Source organism: Plasmodium coatneyi, chromosome 12 (genome assembly GCF_001680005.1).
Source record: "Plasmodium coatneyi strain Hackeri chromosome 12, complete sequence".
NCBI classification, from domain to species: Eukaryota; Apicomplexa; class Aconoidasida; order Haemosporida; family Plasmodiidae; genus Plasmodium; species Plasmodium coatneyi.
Window position 1 is genome coordinate 3,761,045 of NC_033567.1, and position 22,416 is coordinate 3,783,460.

General features: G+C 41.0%; 7 protein-coding genes across 7 annotated transcripts; 4 read left to right on the plus strand and 3 right to left on the minus strand.

The window, feature by feature from the left end:
• Window positions 1-121: 121 nt before the first annotated feature.
• Window positions 122-3,334, minus strand: PCOAH_00044950 (Valine-tRNA ligase; the record flags this gene model as incomplete). Its single annotated transcript, XM_020061279.1, has 1 exon — window positions 122-3,334. The coding sequence occupies one exon, from the start codon at window positions 3,332-3,334 to the stop codon at window positions 122-124; it is 3,213 nt and encodes a 1,070-aa protein (XP_019916456.1).
• A 1,448-nt stretch (window positions 3,335-4,782) lies between these two features.
• PCOAH_00044960 (Uncharacterized protein) lies at window positions 4,783-10,365 on the minus strand (the record flags this gene model as incomplete). Its single annotated transcript, XM_020061280.1, has 1 exon — window positions 4,783-10,365. The coding sequence occupies one exon, from the start codon at window positions 10,363-10,365 to the stop codon at window positions 4,783-4,785; it is 5,583 nt and encodes a 1,860-aa protein (XP_019916171.1).
• A 1,042-nt stretch (window positions 10,366-11,407) lies between these two features.
• Window positions 11,408-12,669, plus strand: PCOAH_00044970 (Uncharacterized protein; the record flags this gene model as incomplete). Its single annotated transcript, XM_020061281.1, has 4 exons — window positions 11,408-11,731; window positions 12,027-12,131; window positions 12,336-12,366; window positions 12,527-12,669. The coding sequence occupies 4 exons, from the start codon at window positions 11,609-11,611 to the stop codon at window positions 12,667-12,669; spliced, it is 402 nt and encodes a 133-aa protein (XP_019916925.1).
• Window positions 12,670-13,880: 1,211 nt separating this feature from the next.
• On the plus strand, window positions 13,881-16,225 carry PCOAH_00044980 (Spliceosome-associated protein; the record flags this gene model as incomplete). The annotated part of the gene is made up of 3 exons (XM_020061282.1): window positions 13,881-13,970; window positions 14,156-14,282; window positions 14,460-16,225. 3 exons carry the CDS (start codon window positions 13,881-13,883, stop codon window positions 16,223-16,225), a joined length of 1,983 nt encoding a protein of 660 aa, XP_019916151.1.
• Window positions 16,226-16,868: 643 nt separating this feature from the next.
• PCOAH_00044990 (Uncharacterized protein) lies at window positions 16,869-18,121 on the plus strand (the record flags this gene model as incomplete). Its single annotated transcript, XM_020061283.1, has 7 exons — window positions 16,869-17,007; window positions 17,115-17,184; window positions 17,274-17,327; window positions 17,429-17,513; window positions 17,634-17,785; window positions 17,902-17,988; window positions 18,094-18,121. The coding sequence occupies 7 exons, from the start codon at window positions 16,869-16,871 to the stop codon at window positions 18,119-18,121; spliced, it is 615 nt and encodes a 204-aa protein (XP_019916905.1).
• Window positions 18,122-19,399: 1,278 nt separating this feature from the next.
• Window positions 19,400-20,977, plus strand: PCOAH_00045000 (Phosphatidylinositol-4-phosphate-5-kinase; the record flags this gene model as incomplete). Its single annotated transcript, XM_020061284.1, has 4 exons — window positions 19,400-19,621; window positions 19,791-20,409; window positions 20,581-20,717; window positions 20,915-20,977. 4 exons carry the CDS (start codon window positions 19,460-19,462, stop codon window positions 20,975-20,977), a joined length of 981 nt encoding a protein of 326 aa, XP_019916200.1.
• Window positions 20,978-21,825: 848 nt separating this feature from the next.
• Window positions 21,826-22,029, minus strand: PCOAH_00045010 (50S ribosomal protein S28e; the record flags this gene model as incomplete). Its single annotated transcript, XM_020061285.1, has 1 exon — window positions 21,826-22,029. The coding sequence occupies one exon, from the start codon at window positions 22,027-22,029 to the stop codon at window positions 21,826-21,828; it is 204 nt and encodes a 67-aa protein (XP_019916086.1).
• Between the last annotated feature and the right edge of the window lie 387 nt (window positions 22,030-22,416).

Sequence of the window (22,416 nt, forward strand, 5' to 3'; positions counted from 1 at the left end):
CACACACATACGTTCATGCTGCGCGCAAAATAAGTTTCGTTCAGTTGTTTTTTTTTCCCAATTGGGTACTTCCCTAATTAACACTTTTACGCGAAAATTCCCCTTTTTTCGTTACACCGATTTAGGCATTTTTTAAGCATTCGTTAATCTCCGAAATGATGTTGGACACGGCCAAAATTTGCGCGTTGAGCTCCTCGATTTTTTCCGCGTACAAATTTCTGACCTGTTCAGGCACTTTTTGCGCATAGTTCGGATCATTGGTTTTTTTCAAATACGAATCTAGAGAACTTTGTAGCTTTTTATTCTTGTTTTGCATATTCGTCAGTAGAGGCTTAAGGTACTCCTCAGTCGACTGCACGTAAATAATGAACTGGTTGGCAACAATATCCTTGAGGCATTTTTTTATTTCACCAATTTGATCATCAGAAAGCTCTTCCACGTTGTACTTAATGACAGTGAGGTTAGCTAACTTGGCCAATGTCTGTATTTTATTTTTTACCTTTAAGATAAAACATTCGTCTTCCTGATTCTTCGCAGCAATGAAGCAGTTCAGTTTTGTCTTGGGAGGAATTTCCAGATTAGAGATGAACGACCTAAACTGCTTAACAATGCTCATAAATTTGTTCATTTCCGAGTTTATTTTTTCATCATTCCAGGAAGGTACGTATTCTGGGTAGGGGGCTACGGAAATGGATCCAAATTTATACCCCTCTGCTGATATTTTATGGTACAGCTCTTCCGTTATGAAGGGCGAAATGGGGTGCATAAGTCTCAGTCCATAATCCAGACACGCATGCAGCGTTTTGCTAGCATGGAGTGCCGTTGAGGCGGTCAGATGATTGCCCTGGCTCATGGCATTGTTGTTCTGGACGTGGTTCTCCCCCGCTGTTGCGTCTTCCCTTTTAACTTCACTTGGCGCTTCTTCCTTCTTCACCGGTTCGGGGGACTCCACATTGAGACGGGCTTTTATAAGCTCCAAGTACACATCGCACAAATCGTACAGCCAAAAGTTGTACGCAGAAAATGCTGCCTCGGAAAAGTTATACGTGTCAAAACTTTCATTGGCACTTTTTATATATACATTTAACCGGTGGAGGATCCACTTATCTTCCCACTGAAGCGAATGCACATAATCCGGTTGGGAAAGGAGGACATTACAATTGTCGTAATTATCTGGCAAGGTTTTCAAAAAGAATTTAACTGCATTCCATAGTTTATTGCAAAAATGTCTATACCCAATTATTCTATTAATGTCTAGGTTAACATTTCTACCCTGCTTTAGATATGTTAGGAGACCAAATCTTAGAGCATCGGTTCCACATTCTGGGATTCCTTTGGGGAACTCCTTTTTCTGCAATTCTAATGCTCTTTTTATTTCTTTTTCTGGTAAATTTCCTTCATACAATTTTTGATTTAGTCCTTGTAGGCTAATTCCATCGATGATGTCTAAAGGATCCACGACGTTGCCTTTGCTTTTGCTCATCTTTTCTCCTTTTGAGTCCCTGATCATGGCATGCAGGTAGATGGTGTTAAAAGGGAGTTTCTTCATTAGGTGTAGGGAAACCATTACCATTCTAGCTACCCAGAAGAAGAGAATATCCTGTCCCGTCTCTAAAATACTGTTTGGAAAAAACTGTTCGAGATCGTCTGTTTTTTCTGGCCACCCTAAAGAACTAAATGGAACAAGAGCGGAAGAGAACCACGTGTCTAGTACGTCTTCATCTTGTACCAACTCAAACTGTTCATTCGGAGATACCATATTTTTAGCCTTTTCCATGCACTCTTCGAGGGATCTTCCGACAACCCATTTTTCCTCGCCTTCCTGTGAAGTGGGGTCTACCTCTTCAGACTGATTAGATTTATCAACATTACCCTCTGTTGCGCTACTTGAATCCCCCTTTTTGACAATTCTGTAAGCTGGAATTCGATGGCCCCACCACAACTGCCTGGATATGCACCAATCTCGCACATTCTCTAGCCAGTAAAACCAGGTGTTCACATGTTGGGCTGGCATAATTGTAAGTTGTTTCTCCTTCACGCAGTTAATGGCTTGTTTGCCTAGCTCACTACAATTTACATACCACTGTGGTATGAGCATGTACTCGATGATGTCATTCGTTCTGGAACACAAGGGAAGAGACATGGCGTTCGGAATTTTATCCGATAACAAATTTAATTTCTTTAATTCTTCCTGAATTTTAAATCTACATTCAAATCGGTGGAGCCCTTCAAATAATTTCCCTCCATTTTTGTTAATATGTCCATCACGCGTAAAAATATTTATGGCCTTCAAATTATGCCTCTTCATCATTTCGAAGTCATTTTTGTCATGAGCGGGTGTTATCTTCACAGCTCCAGTACCATACTCCATGTCTACATAGGAATCCGCAATGATGATTACTTTTCTCTCCGGAATGAATGGGTGTATAATTTCTTTTCCGACTAAGTGGGCATACCTCTTATCATTTGGGTGCACAGCCACAGCAACATCTCCCAACATGGTTTCAATCCTCGTTGTTGCAACTTCAATTTTTTCCTCGCTGTCCTTAATTTGGTAAAAAAACTTATATAACACACCAACTTCCACCAAGTGATGAAATGAGGGGATTTTAATTTTTGTTGGCTTTTTGATTTCTTCCAGGTTTACTTCGATATCTGAGAGGGCGGTTTTTAGATGCGGGCACCAGGCAACCAATCTGTTGTCTCTGTAAATTAATCCGCTTTCATAAAATTTGATAAACGCTTCCTTCACAGCTGCGCTCAATTTCTCGTTCATGGTAAAGTACTCCCTGGACCAATCAACAGACGCACCGATTCTCCTAATTTGGTTATTTATTTTATTTCCATGGAGATCCTTCCATTCGTAAATTTTTTTTACAAATTCTTCTCTTCCATAATCTTGTCGTATTTTTTGCTCCTTCTTAAATAGCATTTTTTCCACAACGGTTTGCGTTGCTATCCCTGCGTGGTCTGTCCCCGGAATGTAGAGGGTTAATAAATTTTTCATTCTCTTGTATCGAACTAGGGCATCTTGAATGGCTATGGTTAACGTGTGGCCAATGTGTAACGTCCCCGTGACGTTGGGTGGGGGCAACACGATAACGAATTTGTCACTTCGCCCCTTCTCTGCTAGCAATTCCTTTTTCGGCTTAAAATAATCATTCTGCTCCCAAAAGGAATACCACTTGGACTCCACCTCCTTCGGGTCATAAGCATCCTTCATGCTTTTCAAATTTTCCTTTATGTTTTTTCCTTCCATTTTGTTCAACGTGCAGTTTATGTATCTTCTGGGGTGGTGGTACGCAGCTATCCGTTTGGGGAATCGTACGTTCATGCGAGGGGCGTGCAGGGAAGTCCCAAGGGAATTCTTAAAAATGGGCCACAAAAAAAAAAAGAAAAAAAATGCCACGCAAATTTAGCAAAACGATTGTGCTGTTGTTGCTGACGGTGATGGTGGTGTTTGTGATGATGTGGATGATGTCGATGGCGGGGACCTCATTTAATCTTCACTGCCATTTCGCACAAACGGGTTACTACGCCTTCCCTTTCGAGGGTGAATACCTCCTACTTGCAACACCAGCGGGAGGATAAATTTTCACAGCTCCTTCTACAGTGTATCAAACATAGGTAGTGTTATACTTTTGCCTTCAGGGGTTCAAACTTTTTGCTCATTCAAGCGCCTCATGGGAAAAAGCATGTATTTCTAGTAACCTTTTCGAGGAGTTCCTTCCGAAGGGTGATCAACTGGGGAATGTTGTTCCGGGTCATCGAAACATGCAAAATTGTTGCTTTTTTTTGGTTTTAAAAAATGTGGGACAACTTTCATTCCGGCGCAGAGGGCATACTAAAATGAGGAGGAAAAATGGCCAAGTAAAATCGGGATATTGCAACGGTGAAGAGGAAGCCCATAACGCCACCCAATTGATGGCGACACTTATGCAGCACCCCACCTTCTTCGAATTTAACATGGGGAATTTTTTTATCCGTCCTTATTTGCTCGCAGATCCGCGCAGCTATCGCTGATTATCCGTTCGGTAGAAAAAAGGATTTCCACCAATTTATCTTCCCCCGCAGAGCTTCATTTTTTGCGTGAGTTATTGTACATATAAAAGGGCGGCAAAATTTTCGCTCATCGTGCTGCAATTATGAACAGCCTTTTGTTGTCGAATCGGGCGATGTGGGGGAACAGTAATAGATCGGACGAGGAAGCAGAAACAATGCCCCCCGGGGAATTTAAAAAGAAGGAAAAATACACCGTTGTACCCGTTTTGCGGTTTGGGGATGTGCTACTCACATTTGCAATCGCGCAACTTACACTCATATGCGTTCCTTCATGTGTACAATGGGAAAAAAAAAAAAAAAAAAAAAAAAAATGGGCATGGATTGCAGCCACACCGGTGAAGTATTCCCGTAACTTGCTTTTCCTAAGGCGAGCTCGTATATACCGCCGTGGACAGCGGTAGCCTCCCTCAGGGTGGGCTCTTCTTCCAACTTTGGTCATTTCCACATGGGATCACAACACAATTTGTGCTTGTACAGTCAGCATTAGGATTGTGCACACAAACATCACCAGAAATGAATCTTTTATATAAATTTTTTTTTCTTTCATAATGGGCATGCCCGTCTGCACACTGTTGTTCCAATTTCGGGTCTAACCGCCCTTGCCGCTACGTTGGAAAGTGTCCCCAAGGGATAGGTAGACCCGGTCAGCATATGTAAATATGTAAACGTCCACCAACACTTTCTACACCCCCCGAAAGAACTGATTAGAGACCCCTTTCTCTACATATACTCGTCAACGAAGTGAGTGGCACTTTGTGAGTTGCTCCAAAACTGAAACGAATCGGAGGTGCCCCCCGTGTGGAACAGATCACTACGCATTCCCACATCTAAAGGGCACTCATTCCGCAACGTTTCATACGTAGAGGGATCTCCCATTATTGGAATGTTCCCAGCATGAAGTTGCTTGTCCCCCCTAATTGTTATCCCTGCAGTGTGGCCCAAATCTCCCATTGATGCCGTGCCAGTGGAGTTCCAATTTTGGTGAATAAGTTTTCTTCTATCATGCAGAAAATTTGTATTAAAAAAGTGGCAGGTGTTCTGGAGCTGGGTGGAATTCTCCACGTTGATCTCATTTGGCATTGCTTGGTCATCCCCCATGGTTCCACTTGCGGGTCCTACTACCATGTTAGGAAATCTATCCTCCGTTGAGTAGGCAAACTGAATTTTACTTAGCGAGTTACACGTACTAGGCACGCTGACGTGATTAGAAGCTCCTGTATAACCTACACCATTGGTGTTACTCATCTGGGGGGTTGAAGAAAACCTGTCTTTATGCGTATTTGCCAAGTCTGTTCTTCCGACGTTACTGCTACTACTTGGGTAACTTCCATCATGAGTAGTTCCAATGTGATTTCCCCTTAATCTTCGAAGGAGTGCTTCATTGGATCCGTTTAAGTGTTCACTAGGAAGGCTGTTCCTTGAAACTGCACAATGTAGCCGGTTGGGGGTTCTTTTTTTGTCTGCCACTTGGGATCCTACTGTGGGGAGGTAGTTCTGCTGTTCATCTATACGGTAGCATGTTTGATTTTTCTTCTTACATTTCGGATTTTGGAGACAGTCTCTTCCTGTAATGCCCGCTTTATCATCATGTGAGCAACTGGATTTATGAGAAACGCTTTTGCGGATGGTGGAAGGTGCCTCTAACATGGGACCCCCCGGTTGAATCACACCTCTTTCGAATTTCGTCCTAACTGCGTTACTTGTGTCCATCCCCCCATTGTCACCTTCCTTTGCATGACTATTATTATCCTTTTTCTTCTTCCCGGAAGGTGAAAAATTTTTACTACTCAGTAGGTACCTGCTCCTCAATTCTTTTAGTGCCTTCATGGTAATCTTGACGCCGCTCCTTTTCAGCATATCAATCCATTCCCTTTTATACCCATTCCGTTCGCATGCCAGAAGGCAATATTTTTCCGCCACATTCCATATTCCTAAAATATGTGCAGCTCTGTAGAGGTCCTTTATTTTCATGTCTCCGAAGGTAGATCTAGAAGTAGGGAACAACCCATTGGATGATAAAATTTCGTCACACCTTTTCACATCTGTCATTCTTTTTTGGTGTAGCGCTTTTCTCAATATGGCTCTTCCATAGGTTCCTATCGGGATGTCAAACCCTGGGAACCACTCGATCAGATAGCTGTTCTGTGACTTCTTCGTGAAGATTTCTTTGGTAATTTTATTCACAGGTTCAGGAGGTGTATAACTCAAGCGGTTGGGCAGTTCGTCATCACAGTGGCCATTATCCAGGGGAGGGACTACTTCACAGTTGTTCCCATTTGGGAAGGAACATTCAAAATGTTGGACGTGCTGAGAGGTAGGTAGATTCTTCCTCCCAATAGGAGCAATCACATCCTTGGTGTCTCTTTTCTCATTTGTGTAGAAAAGATCGATGGGGAAATTTGTCCTACTGGATAAATTTCCCTTGTCAAGGTCTCTCTTTAAATGGTAATCACTTCTGTTAATCGTTTCGACTTTTTTATGACCAGTACCACTCCGGCTGTTTTTTCCGAATTTTAATTTCCCCACTTGGTTGTAACTTCCCCCCTTTTGGTCGCCCCCAGTTCCTCCTTCCACACGGTGCGTCTTCTTATTTACTTGTTCCAAATCGGCTACACCGTAACAGCAACGTTCTTTGTAATCACACGGAGGGGAGTCATCCTGGCAGATCTTTCCCAATTGAGATTTCCCATTTAAATCTCCAACCGATATGGCGACTCCGTTTAGGCTTCCACCCCTTTCACTGTTCGGTAAGCGTCCTACATTGTAATTACCCCCATGTTCTAGATTGCCAATTAGAGGTGGATCCCCTAAATGTGTTTCCTTATACGGGGCGAAGTTTTGTTCAGTCGCTTTCGAAGGTTCGCCATTGGGACATACCGAATGGGTGAAGGAATCCCATTTGAGATGGTTACCCCAAACGGGTTCACATTTAATGTTCCTTTTATCCGTACTGTTTAAGTGGTTTATCTGTTGGTTATCCGTTGTAGCAGTGGTGCTGTTCTTCTCGGATTCGTTTTGTCCCTTTTTGGATCTCTTATTCTGAGTCGAATTGTTTCGACTGGCAAGGTTATAATTGTCCACCTTTTCATCACTGGCACAACTTGGAATTTTAAATTTTCCTTCCCTATGCAGTGAGTCGTTCGTGTAGAGACAGTCCACTTTTGGGTTGTCCTGTTTGTTGTGCGAGTCCTCCTGTTCATTTGTACACGTGAACGGTGTGTTCATTTTGTGGCCGTTTTGCGTTATGGCCTTTATGTGCGGAATGGGAAGTTCCTCAGGTTTTGAGTCCTCACTAGTTGGAAGGAACCCACTAGGGGGTGCACACCTGGTTAGTAGATGCTCATATAAAGAGTTATCATTCACTGGTTGTGCAATTCCATTCTGCTTTCCCCAAGTAGTTGTTTCTTCCGTATTTGTAATTGGCTTCTCCTTTTTGTCGGCTAACCTTTTCGTGTAAATACTCTTCACCATTGTCTTGTTCTCATTACCGTTAGTGTACATTTCGTTTGATCCATTTTCCAATTGGGGATCTTTTTTCACAATGGTGGTGGGTAGAAGATCACTATTAAGAGGGTTCTCATCATATGAGTGGCTCGTTTTCAGTGCCTCTGTGTTTCGTTCTCCTCCTCTTGCACTGTCAACACGGTCACGGTTAGAAGACAACCTGGTGGAGGACTCCCCACTGGAAGCGACAAGGGATTGTTCATTTTTACTCCTCATGCTGCCATATTTGTTTGCATCAACTAAGGACACAACATTCACGGATAAATTTTTTCTACTTCTTAAAATGGATGTTTCGTTTATACAGGATGTAGTGTAACTTCTCTTCTGAATATTTCCGCTACTGCGTATTATGCGTCTTTCCAGAGGGGTACTACTCAATGTGCATGTCGAGTCAGTAGTAAGGGAAAAGTTTCTAAGGGGTTGTTTCTCGCCCTTTGCAAATCCACAACCGATGTGTATCCCCCCCTTCAGGGTTAGAACGTCTTCCACATTCTTTAGTGAACCTTTTCCACATTGGTGATAATTTGTATTTGTTCCCTTGCGTATTGCTTTTTTCTTTTTTTCCTCCCAAAAGGGCCTCCTTTTGCTCCAGTAGACTTTCGGTTTAAGTGCAAGTTTTTGTTTGTTCTCCAACTGAGGTATCTCGAAAATGATGGGATTTGTTCTTCCATTCATTTTTCCATTTTTAAGTGAATGCTCTGCCTGATCGAAGGGGTCACTTGGTATTCTTTCCCCCAGTGTGCCTGTTCCCTCATGGGGGGTATTCTCCATTTTGCTTTCTTCTTCATTTAGTGACATCTTGATGACTGATTCAAGCGGGTCGTAATTACATTGCGAATGAATTATAGTTACATTACTTCGTTCCGGGTTCTGTACACACACACCATGGGGGAACCCCCCACTTTTATCACCTAAGTTGCTACTACGTCCACATTGGTTATCGCAGGACACGCCGCATAACCGTTCGTTATGGTACATATTCAATTTGTCTTCCTCTACCTGTGCATGTTTAAAATGCAGATTTGGAACCTTTTCACTCAACTTGGATTTGTAACAAATGCCCCCTTGTTCGGATTCTCCCATGGGTAGAGGTTGTACCATGTTCTTCACAAAAAAGTGTGTCCCCACATCTTGGGCGTCATTCGTGTGATCATTATTTCCTTCTTCGTATATTTTGTTCATTTGCTCCGATGAGACAGAACCGTCTTTACGCTCGTCATTACAAATGTCATCATCAATGGGGTTAGGCTCAGACTTGGATGCGCTCGTGCACGTGGTGCTGCATGTTGTGTAAAGCTTATTCTCATTCTCGCTCCCATTTTTTACTTTTCCATAAGGGGTGTCATTACCACTAGAGTGATCCATTTGGGATGAGTTCATCCCATTGGGGGTTCCCCCTTCTGTACAATACCATCCACAGCTTTTTTGCAAATTGCTAAAACTCAGATCGGTATCGCTGCAGGAACAGCATTTCGCAGTCCCTTCTTCTGCATCAGCACAATTTGGTTTCTCCATCCATATCTTGTTGTTCTCTCCGCGTTCGTGAGTGAATCCATTTTGGTAATCCAAAAGTGAGTGATATTTGTTGAGGCACTTGTATTTGACCCTACCCAAATTGACAAAGAGTTGGCCATTGCCATTTTGTGTGGCGTTATTTCTTTCGAGGTCTGTCTGCACATGTTTAGGGGAATGAAGTGTGTAAACTTTGGCTTCAATTTGATCTCCCTCATGTTTATCATCAGTTTTTCCTCCTATGGAGCTTCCACGTGGGCAGAGTACCTTTATCGCTTTTTTCTTTGCGTAGGGGTTACTCCTCCAACGGCTTTTTTTTGAAAATCCGGATTCATTTTTGCGCTTGTCCCTCAGCCTTTTTCTCATCAGTTTGTAAAGCTCCATATCGTCATAGGACACAATTTGAACCCTTTTATCATGTATAACAAACTGTGCATTCCTGTAAACACCTTCCGACTTTGTTGATTTGTCATCTCGGTATTCTTCCAACTTGTCAGTTTGTCTTTTTCGCAAAAGGAAAAGTCCGTTAGCCCCTTTCTCATCATCTCGGGAGAAAAGAATGTCTAAGCAGGTGTTCTCACAATTGCTGAAATGTAGGTTTATCCTTTTTAAGAATTTCCCCTTTTCGTCACTTGACATTTGGGGATCCCAGTGCTGAATTTTTTTTTTGGGGGGAATCTTTCTAAACGATTGTTTCTTTCCATCATTGCGGTTTGGTTTAACAACATTTCCTCTGTTTTGGGAATTTTTTCCTGTCCTTGTATTCTCCCCCCTTATGTTGAAATATTTGCGGAGGACACTTTTAGACTTAATGGGAAAGCCATTTTCGCCCCTTCTCCTTCTGTTCCGAAACTGAGCGAACCCTTCCCTGGGTCGAGTCCCCAACTTACGTATGTACTTCTCAACGGAGTCTAGATGACTTTTTATAATTCTTTTAAAAAAAGCATTTTTGCCATATCGGTTTTTCTCTCCTTTGGCAAAATATTCCCTTTTATTTTTTTTTAAATTGGATAATTTGCAAATTGGGGTAAGTACAGGAAAATTTGTAAACTTATCGAATGAGTCAAAGTGGTATTTTGCACCAAAATACATTTGATCCTCATTCGCAAAAAAGTTGTTCATATATTCACAATAGTCATTACTCAGAAAAGAGTTGTTATTGTCGTGGTGAAAAAATTTACAAAACTGTTCCATTTCGTTTTTTATATTTCCATTGTTTATCATGTGTGTATATCCTTCATCATCAATTTTTTGATGTGTCTTTTTGCTGGGAAAACCTTTTTCCATTTAATACATTTCGGGTTTGTACTTTATGGCCATTTTTAAATTGGACCGACCTTGGTTTTACTGCCTCCACACAATTTGATCGTTTTTTTTGTCACAATGTTTAGAGCAATATGTATCAGGAGAGAATACCTCACATGAGGAAGAGGACGTTATTTGAGTAGAACGATGTCTGCCTGTGTTTAATCCTTTTGGCTTTGCTTTAAGGCCATAACAGTGGATATAAAATCCTGCATGAACATTCATGCGGCCAACATGCAAGTATGTTGCTTCTCACACTTCTTAATTATCTTTCACATGAAAGTAAAAAAGAAGTAAGGCAGTTAAAAAAAATATATATATATTTAAATAATACTATTTTACTTTTTAAATGTTTATAATTTCCATCAACATTGTGGAATTATAACATGTACACATTATTTGATTTCTCAAACATGGCAAATCATAGAATATTTTTACCTGAACAGTGCAGGCAAAAAAAAAAAAAAAAAAAAAAAAAAAAGAACAAGACGCATGTGACATAATTTGTAATTGTTTTGTTTAAAACTAGTTCTACAGAAATGTAATTTGGGGAAATTTTCAAAAGTGAATTTTTTCAATTTCGAGAAATACCTTCAAAGGGAAGGGTATGCCATGCCAGTGGCTTGAGCATCGAACATTTTTCTTTCTCACCATGGATATGCGTACAAGGATATTTATTTTTACATTTACATATATATGTAAATATATATGCAATGTACGTGTTCCACACTAAACGCATTTCAGTGTACATACACGAACGAACGGATGAGTGAAGCTACAAAAATGGTGAAGCACAATGAGAACACATTTTGCAGGATGGACATCACCGTTACACGGGTGGATTGTGTACACCTCATCGGAATTTCCACAACTTAAAATTTTGTGGAAACGTGCTCATGTGATCATGTTCCATTTATATGTGTGAGAAAAATTGTTTGCCTCCCAAAAATGAGCGAACGTATCCCTTTATGTTTTACCCCTAAGCATAATCTTCTTTTTTTTTTTTTTTTTTTTTTCTTTCCCTAATGAACAAATATTGTCTTTCCTGTGTTTGCAATGTTTGCCCTTTGTTTACTGGTGTAATTAGCTACCACCGGTCATTTTATTCAGCTCAGTTACATTCCGTTTCGAACCCTTTTATTTATTTTACCTTTGGCCACTTTTGTGTTTATCATCCGTCTGCCCTTCCCCCACTTGCCTACCAGCTTTTACGGTTTCCAAAAAAATGAATAAAGCGCAGTTCCTTTTTCTACTTTCGGTCATTTCGCTACTCTGGAAAGGTGCAGACATAAAATGCTCAGCCCCCACTGGGGCTGCTCCTAAAGGCCCCAGTTTCGCCCAAACGAAGGTACAAAACGCACTTTGCTAGTTTGTCACATTTTGTAATTATCTATGGTTTTCCTCACGTAACGGTTGCCGCTTTTTGTGAACAGTTTTTTACTTTTCCATATGTCATTTTTCGTGGGAAAAACATTCATTTTGACTATTTTTCCACTTCTGCTCAAAATGTAGAAGGCAGTGGCAGAACAAAATAAGGCATTTTTTCATGATGTAAAAGTGGCGCTTGTGGATTGTTCGACCAATATATTGGGCTTATTCATTGCGCTATTTCCCCCTTCTATAAATGCCTTTCCCCCCGTTAGGCCCAAAGCGCGGAAAAAAACATGCCCGATTTGTTCAGCTTATTTTCCGCAAAACCGAAATCAGCGCAGCCAATGTTTAACTTTTTCTTGGAGGAAAATCGAAATGTAAAAAAAAGGAACCACTGCTATACACGTGACCTATTCTGCATGAAAATTTAGCATATTCTTAGAGATAATTTTTGAAGAAAATTGAGAGCTAGCAGTTGCACATATGTGCGTGGAAATAATCTACTGTTCTTTGAGTGTGTTCCCCTTTCGCTGGCTCTTTGTTAACTTTTTTTTTTTTTTTTTTTTTTTTTGCTTTTTCAGTTATGGCTACATCGTACGAAGAACAATGAAGGTATGATCAACATGGCACATTTTTGAAAATTCTCAAAGTTAACAAATGTTGTGGCGTTACACTTCACTCGGTTGCGTATGTCCACACGAAAGAATAAAAAATTACATCCGCATGTGCACATCACACCCGCGGTGATATATGACCACATGCACCTTTTCAGCGAACAGAAATACGCGAAGACGCTTTTCAGACTTTCAAGAACTCAGACAGAATGACTTATCGCGCTTTCACGAATTGATGAGCATCCAGAATGAGCAAATGAATATGCTGAAAAATGCCATACTGTCAATGGAGGAGGTTTAAAAAGTTTCCAAATATGCGAACCAGTTGTCAGCATACAAATGGCATTTCTCCATTTAGGCGTTTTTTTTTTTGTGTATAAATATTTCCTTTCGCCTGTCCATCTGTCCGTTGCGTTTTCTTTTTACAAATTTTTTTCCTCATTTTTCGTTAAGAACTTGTTAAGCAACGGTTAAGCTTGCCTTAGTTTGTATGTCCCTTTGGGGATAACGCTGCCTTTAAAACGAAGTGCCTTAATTTGCTACGCAAGTACGGGCGTCATCGCGCAGGGGCGCACACGCATATGAATTCATATAAGTAGTACATTTTTCTTTTTCCCGCCCACATTTTACACCTTCCCTTTTTCTGTTTTTTCGTGAAGTTATTCTTACGACCAGACAGCCGGTATATAGAATTATTTAACTGTTTCTTCCGTCGTTTCCGTGGGGTAGGCTCGTCTAAAGGCGGACCTTACAACATGGTAAAAGGCAACATATGACTTTTTTTAAATAATTATCAATGTTTACGGTATCTGTACGGGGGGTTGTTGCCCCTTTTTTAGAAAAAAAGAAAAACAAATGCAAATATAAAATGGAACAAAATTTGATCAAATGAACATATATTCAGTTCATTCATTCGTGGCACAAATAGCTTACCCAGGCGCGCAACTAACGTGGGAAAAGAAATGGCACAAAAAAGAGAAAAAAAAAAAATAAAATAAAATAACGCAGAGTATGACAACATACAGGAATGAGATCATAAAAATGTTATATGCCTACTCCTACCTCTTTTACGACGTTTACATAATTTTTCCCCGCATGTGACACGTCCGAGGGGCAAGGAATTGAATCGGATAAAAAGCGTTCTTTTAAAAGTGTAAAAAATAAATATGCTTAGCAAACTAAGCAGCGAGTAAAAACGTGATTCCCTCTTTTTTTTTTTTTTTTTTTTTCCGTCATATAATAAAGTCCCCCTTTTGCATGACTAACTATTTATGAGGACTTGCTCGAAGCAAGGCTAAGCGATCCACAACAAGGTTGACACTATTTTCAATTCTTGTACATTTCTCTTTTTCATGCCAATGTAAAGGCGAATGCGAAAAGGATGCATTTTCGCTGAGGCATAAAAAGCAGAGCCATGCAACGTAGAACTCGCAAAACAAAACAAGGCGAAATAACGCCCTGTTAGAAAGCGAGGACCAAGTGTTAGCGGAACAGAAACTGTATCGAAGAACCATGGCTGTGGCAGACCTTATTGACATTAAGCAGTTGAATGAACTGCGGAGGACCAACCCTACGAAGGCCAAAAATCTCATAAAAAAGATAGTACGTCGAAGGAGAGAAAAAAAATTATTTGCACGTGTGGAAGCAGCTTGAATCCACATGTTATAAAAGCGGCAGCAGCGCGTATGTGGAGCGTATCTGCATGTATGCAATTGTATGCGCATAACTTTGTGGCGTTTTCGGCTGTGTTCTACATTTTTGCGTCCCTTCACCCCACTTTTTTGCAGAAAAAGAAAAATGCCAAGAAGGAAAAGAGGGACAAGACGGACAGGAAGATCGACACAGCTGGTGCTGCAAACAGAAACGATGCAAGCAGCTACCGGCACGAACCCTACGTGGAGTACGTGGAGGAAGGTGAGAGAAAAAGCATCCATGTGCATTTGTAAAAACGCCGGGAAAATATGCCCCCGAGCTGCGCGTAACTATTTATTTTTAGGTTATGCAAACCGTATCTGCGTATATACCCACCCTGGCGTATAACCCATCTTGTGCCCGTTTTGTCTTCCCCTGCTTTCCCCCCACCATACACAGATATCGAGGAAGAAATTTTTAAAAACTTCCAAGATGTGTACAAAAGGTTTAAAGGTAGTACGGATGACCAGGAGGAATACGAACAGCAGAAGGAAGATGAAAAAAAAATAAGTCTGTATGATAGCAACTCGGAAGACGACAGTGATAATGATGACAATAGTGATGACTCCGATGAAGAGGAAGAAAGTGGGGGAAAGGCAAAAAAAAAAGAACCCATTTCGAAGAAAGCCTTAAAATTGTTAAGTAGACCATCCGTTGTGGAATTAAAAGAATTTGCAAAAAAACCAGAGCTAGTCGAAATATGGGACACGACAGCAAGTGACCCATTTTTCTTTGTCTGGTTAAAATGTTTAAAAGATTCTGTGCCTGTGCCACAGCAGTGGTGCCAGAAAAGGAAATATATGCACGGAAAAAGAGGCATAGAAAAAATACCATACAAATTACCTCCCTACATTGAAGATACGAAAATTAGCGAAATTAGGCAAGCCATAAAAGAAAAAGAAGAACAAAAGTCATTAAAGCAAAAAATGCGTGATAGAGTCAGACCCAAACTGCACACAATGGATATAGATTACCAAACGCTTCATGATGCTTTTTTCAAATATGCAACAAAACCGAAATTAGTAAAATTTGCAGATGTGTACTATGAAGGGAAAGAATTTGAATTAAAAACGAAGAAATTTCGCCCAGGAGTTATTTCAGAAAAACTGAGAAATGCTCTAAACATAGATCCATCTGAACCTTTGCCTTGGTTATTTAATATGCAGAAATATGGATTACCTCCCTCTTTTCCTTATTTAAATATCCCCGGATTGAATGACCTTACGTCGGAAAACTCTGCAGGGGGGAAGGCTACCCCTGGAAACACATCAGGTTTACATCCACAGAGTGGCATGAATAAACCACAGGAGGATGGAACAAAAGCGAAATACGAAAATGTGGATGAATCGGGAAATATCATATATGGGAATTTCATATCCCAACATACAAGTGAGAACAGCAGTAAGTACCCGGATGACTTTCTCTGGGGGGAGATTGATGAAAATTACGTAAACTCCGACGAGGAGGAGGATGACGAAGAAGAAGTTGACGATGAGGAGGAAGAGGGAACAGATGAAAAGAAGAAGAAAAAAAAGAAAGGACTGTCAAAAGAACAAACAGAAAAAATGGATGGACTCGATTCGGAAAATGCAAACCTAAACTTGAGTGAAGATATGATGAAAGGAAATTACAACAGTGGACTGTACAGTGTTGCCACGAATACGAAAATAAACGGGTCATATACTCCCTTCATGGAAAGTGGAGTAACGTCTGTAGATCTAACTTCCTTCATTTCTGGATATGAGACACCCAAATATGTTTACAATAATAGTTACATGAATCCGGCACATATCAAGCCATACACAGTGCTGCAAAAGGAGGAAGTACCCATGTCACAAAATCATTTGTTTGCCTCAAATGTGAAGTATAAAATAAATCCCGCAGTTTCCATTATGAGTAAGTCGTCGAACGTTTCCGAGGTAGGGGGAGGAGGGATCACCCCTTTCAGCGGAGTCTCCATGTCAACACCTTATGCTGCAAGTGAGACGGGAAAGAAACTCCAAATTAACCCTCCACAGACAAATATAGAAGATATAAAGAAGGAGCTCAGCAAACATGAGGAGTTGTCCAATAAGGCCAAGCTCGTATCGGCACAGGTCGACCCACCCAAGAAGGGAAAAAAGGAGGAGAAGAAAAAGAAGAAGAAAAAGTACTTCAAATTTTGAGCAACCTCCCCTTTATGTCTCTTCCGCAGGATATACCTATCGATGTACCTGCTGGATGGTTACCCAGAAGGGGCAACTCCTGTTGTTCCCAGGTTAAGGCAACCTCACTGTGCATTCACGCGTCCACGTTGGAACCTTTTTTTTACGTTTTCAACGTCGGTTGGATTATCTTCCACCACGTTTATAATTCACTTACTTCACAATTTTGTAAAACTTTTTTTTTTTTTAAAAAAATTGGTGAATGTGCGTCATTTTGTGAAGCATCCATTTGGTGCACATGCGAAACGGCGGAGGTGGAAAATAATTTTTTTTTTTGTCTTTTTGGAAGGGACTTGTATATCACCATGGGGGGGCTGCCCACGGGGGGAGAGAGGTCTGCCATTGTTTATCCCATTTGCTGCGCGCAGTTTAGCAGGCAAATCTGGTCAACATGATAGGTGCACATATGTTGTAGACGCCGCAACAAGCGAAATACGTGTACGTACACAATATAGCAAAAGACGAAGGTGAAAGAGAAGACATTCACATACCACTCCCGTTTCTGCATACAATGTGTAGCCGAACTAGGATAAACTAACCTGCAAAAAAATGAAAAAAAAGGCAACGTAAGGTACCCCCATTTGCTCATCAAACCGAAGGCATAATGAAAAAAAAGGGAAAAAGCAACGATGAAAAAAAACAAATTCTGTACGACATCATGTTGGAGAGTGAATCCTTTTTCATATTAAAGGAGTTGGAGGCGCTGGCGCCAAAGAAGGGGATCCGCTCCCTCTTTGTCAAGGGTTAAAACATATGCACAGGAGTTGCATATATTTTGTAGATAATCCTGTCCCGTGTGCAAACGTAGTTATATATAGAACAACCCCTGGTGGGTTCCTTCCCCAAGTAGACCTACTACAGCAGCTCGTGGATGATAACAAAGTGAAATCGGAAAAGGTTGGCGCGCAGAACATTTACTGGTATGTGCACATGTCCGTTTTGCTAATTCGATATGCATATGCCTTATTGTCCTTTTCACCTTGCCTCATTTTTGTTTCTTCCCCTTAAGGGTGCTCAAAACTGAGGAGGCCTCCACCCTGCAGAATTCGTACCAGGAGATGAAGTATGCATAATCGGGTTTGCAATGTGTACTAGTACACCTAGCATGCAAAACGAAGAAACGGAAGGAAAAAAGACAAACATGAACACTTCTTTCCTTGCAAGAGAAAAGAAGGAAGAGTATGAGGAGAACGCCAGAAGAGAGAAGGAGGGCTACGAAGAATTTGCGAATTCCTTAAGCATTTCGCAGGTATGGTGGCAGAGATTCTTCTTTGTTTTTTCGTTAACTGTAGTTCGTTGCGCATGAGTGTGCATGTGTGTGTTTGCATATGTATAGTACCTTTAAGCCACAACCCCACTGCACACGCAGGACCAACTGAGAGACAAGCTAGAGGAAGCCAAAACGCTCATGAGTCATCTGGAGGAGAAAAAGAAGGAACTGGAAAATGTGAAGAAGACGGATATGAAGCAGATAGAAATGATGAAGATGCAGAATGAGTGCGCCGTGGAGTCCATTCAAAGGTTCGAAAGTGTAACAATTCCACGTTTATGCTGCAGTGGCATTGCCCTTTTAACATTGCACACATTTCCGTGGAGAAGCAACATTTTTTTTTATTCCACTTTTTTTATCGTCAAAGATGGAACAACAACATCTGCTTGGTGAAGCAGTGGATCCAGGACAGAACGAACAAACCCGCAGACACGGTCGATAGGCTGCTAGGAATGTAACTTCAATTTATGAACGAGAAAAAAAAAAAAATTACAAAAAAGGGAACTTCCGTTTTGTTATGTACAGCCAATTTGAATTTTTTTTTTTTTTTTTTTTTTAGCAAAGATATATTTAATAACTGGAACTGAAATGGTATAGCCTTCCCATTGCACGGGATGTCACGTTGGGATGCTTAAACATGTGTGAAGGAATTTGTTCCCACGTATGGACAAGCGGGTAACATACCCTTTTTGGGGGAATTGTTCAAAAGGGGGCATTTTTTTTTTATGAGAAATTTGTTTGGCTATAAGGGGCAGTTCTTTCCCTGCGGTTGGTCACTTGGCGAGGAAAATTTTTAAAACCTGAAGAAAACAACCACGTAACATTCGCTTGAGAGAGGTTTCTTCCTTGAAAGTGGCTTCCTACAAGTGAGTGTGCGTCCGTGGATTCGCAGTCTGCTCCTTCCCAAATGACGCACGTGAGCATTCCTCCAAAACAGTACACCTGTACCAAGCTTCTACATGCATGTAAACCTTTGCAAATTTACAAGCGACAGCGCAAAAGCGGGAAATGACACAAGGGAAATCCCCAAATGGTCTCCTCTCCCCCGTTCCACATTTAAAAGGGCTGATCAAATCGCAACAAATTTCCCAAAAAAAATGAGAAAAAAAAAAAAAAAAAAAAAAAAAGTGAGTTCCCCCCAATGTGAAACTTTTCTCGCGCGTGGATAATTCTTTTTTTACATGTTCACACAATTTTACAAAAACGAAAATGCCGCTTTTACGTGAATTTAATTTTTTTTACACTTTTACGGGTTCGCAAGAGAAGTGTAAACCGGGCAGATAAAGCAGACCACCTGAGGTGTCCCTGCGATTGTGCCGCGTAAAAAATGTTGTATAGCCATGTGCGTCAGTGTACTACGCGTGTACACACTAGCGCAAATTGGCTTCACATTTATTCCATAATTTGGCAGTTGTTCCTCTAACGTTGCTATATAATGTATATGTAGGCGCGTTTGCCCTTGTGTTTACATGTTTCCGTTTTTTTGCTCACACACCGCAAGTGTACGTTGCTCGAGTTTTTATAATTTACACTCGCATATACGTGTACACACGTATTTGCGTCTGTGTGTATGTGTACGTGTGTGTTTTTTTTTTTTTTTTTTTTTTTTTTTTTTTATTCTGAACCTTTGGCAGCGACGCACAGTACAACTTCTTATCCATCTATGTCCCTTTTCTGTTCGCGAAACGGTTTGATGTAAATCTTGCGGGAAGGGCAGATTTGCGTGGACGTTCTGCGTGGGTTTAACAGGGGCTCGTGCGAATTGTTCTGCCTCACCTGGTCATTGCCAACGGAACCGCGCTCACGTGCATGTGCACACATACATATATATATATATATAACAGCGCGAGTGTAGCTTTTTTACGGGTTATTTGTGCCCCTTCATTTGAGCGAACAAATCGAGGCAATTTATTTATATTTTCAAAATGAGGTGTTGCACTAAGAATGCAGTAAACGTAGAAAGCCCTAAGAAGGTAATCGTCGTCGAAACGGAGGATGACACCAGGGAAGAGGAGAACCCGTACGAAGACCTCCCCACGGTTACTGTCACGCTGAGTGACGGCTCCGTGTACACGGGCACTACGAAGGTATGAGCTGTGCGGATCTGTAACGGAAGCGTGAAAATAACACAACTCATCCCACGTGTAGAAGCTCCTCGAAGGAGAACCAAACGGGCGTGCTCACAGACACACACATACATTAATATACATGCATATGTTCTCATGTGTTTTCCTTTTCTTCCTCCGAATGCTGCAGGACAATCGCGTGCACGGGCGGGGGATTCTGAAGTACGCAAATGGGGACCAATACGAGGGAGAATTTGTTGACGGTAAGAAAGAAGGAAAGGGAAAATGGACAGACAAGGAAAATAATACATACGAAGGAGACTGGGTAAAAGATAAAAGACATGGCCATGGGGTGTACAAAACAGCAGATGGATTTACTTTCGAAGGGGAGTTTGCAAATAATAAAAGAGAAGGAAAAGGAACCATTATAACGCCGGAGAAGACTAAATATATTTGCTCCTTCCAGAATGACGAAGAGGTAGGGGAAGTGGAGTTTTTTTTCGCAAATGGTGATCATGCCCTTGGATATATTAAGGATGGTTATTTAAGCCAAAATGGAAGGTATGAATTTAAAAATGGAGACATCTATGTGGGCAATTTCGAGAAAGGTTTATTCCACGGAGAAGGGTACTACAAATGGAACAACGACGCGAATTACGCAATATATGAGGGGAATTATTCTGGAGGAAAGAAACACGGGAAGGGGCAGCTCATCAATAAGGACGGACGCATACTGTGTGGTGTCTTCAGGGATAATAATATGGACGGCGAGTTTTTAGAAATTAGCCCTCAAGGGAATCAAACGAAGGGTAAGTGCGGCATCGGCATGGTATAGGATCTGGGTGTCGATCAATCATTCGACCTTTCCCCCAAGAAGAAGCAATAGCCTCATATATATATATATATATATTTTTTTTTTATACTCACCCCGATTCACACGCACATCTAACTTTCCTCCCTCCTGAACACACACACTACAGTCCTGTACGACAAAGGCTTCTTTGTAAAAGTTCTAGACAATATTGATCAAAACCTAAACGTGAAGGAATTCCTCGAGGATTCCATCATTCACACAAGTATCTTTTCCGACCCGGATGCATACAAGAAGTTGTATGAGGTAGGTGTTCCCTCGAGAAGGGTGCAGCTTCGTTTGAGTGCCTTCCCCCCGATGATCCCTTTCGACTGAGCAGCCTTTTCGCAATTTCGATTGGCTATATAAATATGTAGGGGGGAATTTTCCACACTTTACACCCTTTCCACACCTTTGTGCAAATATTTTAAATAATTCTATCGTCCGCCTTTCCCCCTTTGCAGATCACGGAAAAGAAGAAACCCCAGTTTCGCCTTAACTTAAGAAGGACACAAGCAACGAGCTGAGCGACCTTGGTGGCGTTGTGCCGTATTCGGGGCAAAGGGAAGGTGTATACCACTCAGTCTACACTCCTACCCAGGTTCGTTTTTCTCAGTTTTCCGCTTTTTCCCGTGATTTGCATGTTTGTGGGACTACTCATTTGTGCATCTACACACGTTTGATTTTTCCCTAACGGCCCAACTTTATAATTCTTTCGCCCTGGCCCTGGTGCCCATTTGAACCAACTCAAACTGCTTGTCATTAGTTGGTACTTTGACCGGGCGGACGCCGAAACGCGTTTCAGTGCCCCGTGAGGGGATATGCATACGTTCATATGTAAGGCTCCTTTTTTATTTCTTTCGATTTGATAAGGTCTTTTTTTGCAAGTTTCCCTTGTTCAAGCGGTGTAGGAAAAAAACGCAAACGCAGGTATACATATATTATATACAACCATGCGTGCGCGAGTCTACAACCCCATGCCGCTTCTTAAATACTCACGGTGAAGAAAAAGCTGTTGCATTCACGTAAGCATATAATAAAAAAAAAAAAAAAAAGGAGGAAAAAAGGATGCACAAAAAGGTATATAATTAACAACGGGACCCATGTTCATGTTGCGCATATATGTATAGGTAGTGTGGCTTCATCTTTTATCGCTCTTACAATTAAGGGGGGGTGTATGCTCTTCCTCTCTTTACAACACAGCAATGATATGCGTGCCAGCTGGTAGGCATGCTGCAGTTCAGGCAATAAATATAAAGATTCTTTGCGCTCCTCACGTAGATCATACTGACATTCGTCCTTCTCCTTTCCATGGTCGGGATTTCTCCCCACCCCCCCACACGTAATTTCTTCCTCTCTCTTCTTAGCGCCGCATTTATCGTAATCTTCTTGCTTCTCTTTCCGTTTCGAGTAAGGCTAAAATATCTCCTTCTCTGACTGGGCCCTTAACATTTCTTATTAAAAATCTTCCTGACAATTCTGTATCTCCCATAAATTGGGCCCTGACTTGTATGACTCCTCCTCTGCTTCCTGTTCTTCCCAAAACTTTTTCAACTTTGGCTAACTTGGATTTTTCCATTTTGGCAAAAAATGTGAGAAAAGTGGCCGTTTGGTTAAGAGGATCGCTTAAAACGAAATAAATGAATAATCAAGCAAATAATTTAGCAAATAATTAATTAAATAATTAAATAAATCGCTTTCTGGGCAGTTACGCGGATTTTTTGCGTACGTTATAATTCGTTACAATTTTATTGTATTTTTTTTAAATTCCTTTTTGGCTATTTTTTTTCGCTTATATTATATGTATGTCGTGCTTTGTTAAATATTTTTGCAAAAACTGGCAAACTTCTCTTTTTTCATCCCTTTTGTAAAATTACCGTTACAGAAAAAGAAACGGCGCATATATTTCTTGTCATTCCGTACAAATGATGGCACCGAGTTTGGTATTTTTAAAAAATGCGCCTTC